The 1,149-nt window shown below is 33.9% G+C and overlaps 1 protein-coding gene across 1 annotated transcript in view; it reads right to left on the bottom strand.

Moving 5' to 3' along the window:
- Positions 1-1,149, bottom strand: part of LOC111083106 (regulating synaptic membrane exocytosis protein 1-like) — a gene marked incomplete at its 5' end in the record, with an annotated part of 19,105 nt that overhangs the window by 14,030 nt on the left and 3,926 nt on the right. The window contains one exon of the mRNA XM_022379369.1: positions 207-347. Coding sequence (XP_022235077.1) covers positions 207-347 — 141 coding nt within the window. The remainder of the gene's footprint in view (positions 1-206; positions 348-1,149) is intronic.

The following is a 1,149-nucleotide window of genomic DNA, read 5'->3' as shown; positions in this document are numbered from 1 at the left end:
CTACATCACAGCAACAATGTGCAAGTGACAGTTTAGTAGAAAGGGTTGTTCAAGCGTTACATCGTCTACTGTACTGCTGTTGATGAATTACATATTCTACTGTTGTGCATTCATGAGTTAGATCGTTTATTATATTTTCAACATTTAAAGATGTTTACGCTAAAGTTCTTTGAGAAGTGAAATAGATTGTGTAACATTTCTCTTGCCTCCATCTAGCTTTGTTTTTGGTGGAAACACCTGCCCAGCCCCTCTTTTGATTCCTATGGGTCCAATGGTCATAATGGGGATTTCATTTTCTGGGGTCTGGTCAGGACTGGAAATACTAGTTGATGAAACTTTACAGTCTCCTGACAAAACGAGATGAAAAAATTAATTATTAGCTTGTATTATATGAAAATAATCAAGTGAAAATTTGTCTCATACAAGTAAATTCCACCTTGTATTAAAAGCAGTTATACCATTCCTTTCATTAAGTTTACATCGTATGGTCTTACTTCTAGTTAACAGTAAATATTCAATCAGTGCTCAAAATGAAGGGGGGAGACCAAATACAACACAAATCTTAGGAAGAAACTGCACATTGTTGCTGCGATGTAGAATAACGTACCTTTCTACTAAACCGTCACTTGCACATTGTTGCTGCTATATGGAATAACGTACCTTTCTACTAAACTGTCACTTGCACATTGTTGCTGCGATGTAGAATAACGTAAGTAGAGTAGACTATGTAACTCTGGAACAACAGAATAATTGATTATGTAACTCTGGAACAACAGTACAGTAGACGATGTAACTCTTGAACAACAGTAGAGTAGACTATGTAACTCTGGAACAACAGTACAGTAGACGATGTAACTCTTGAACAACAGTAGAGTAGACTATGTAACTTTGGAACAACAGAATAATTGATTATGTAACTCTTGAACAACAGAACAGTAGACCATGTAACTGTTCCACAACGCTTCTGAAGACTATGATGTAGCTTTAAAGAATTGTACAATAATGATGTTGTAACTTTAAATAATAGTACAATTATGATGTTGTAGCTTTAAAGAATTGTACAATAATGATGTTGTAACTTTAAATAATAGTACAATTATGATGTTGTAGCTTTAAAGAATTGTACAATAATGATGTTGTAACTTTAAA

Source organism: Limulus polyphemus, unplaced genomic scaffold (genome assembly GCF_000517525.1).
Source record: "Limulus polyphemus unplaced genomic scaffold, Limulus_polyphemus-2.1.2 Scaffold8196, whole genome shotgun sequence".
NCBI lineage: Eukaryota > Metazoa > Arthropoda > Merostomata > Xiphosura > Limulidae > Limulus > Limulus polyphemus.
The sequence above is the reverse complement of the archived record's forward strand: the minus strand, read 5'-3'. Positions and strand labels throughout refer to the sequence as shown.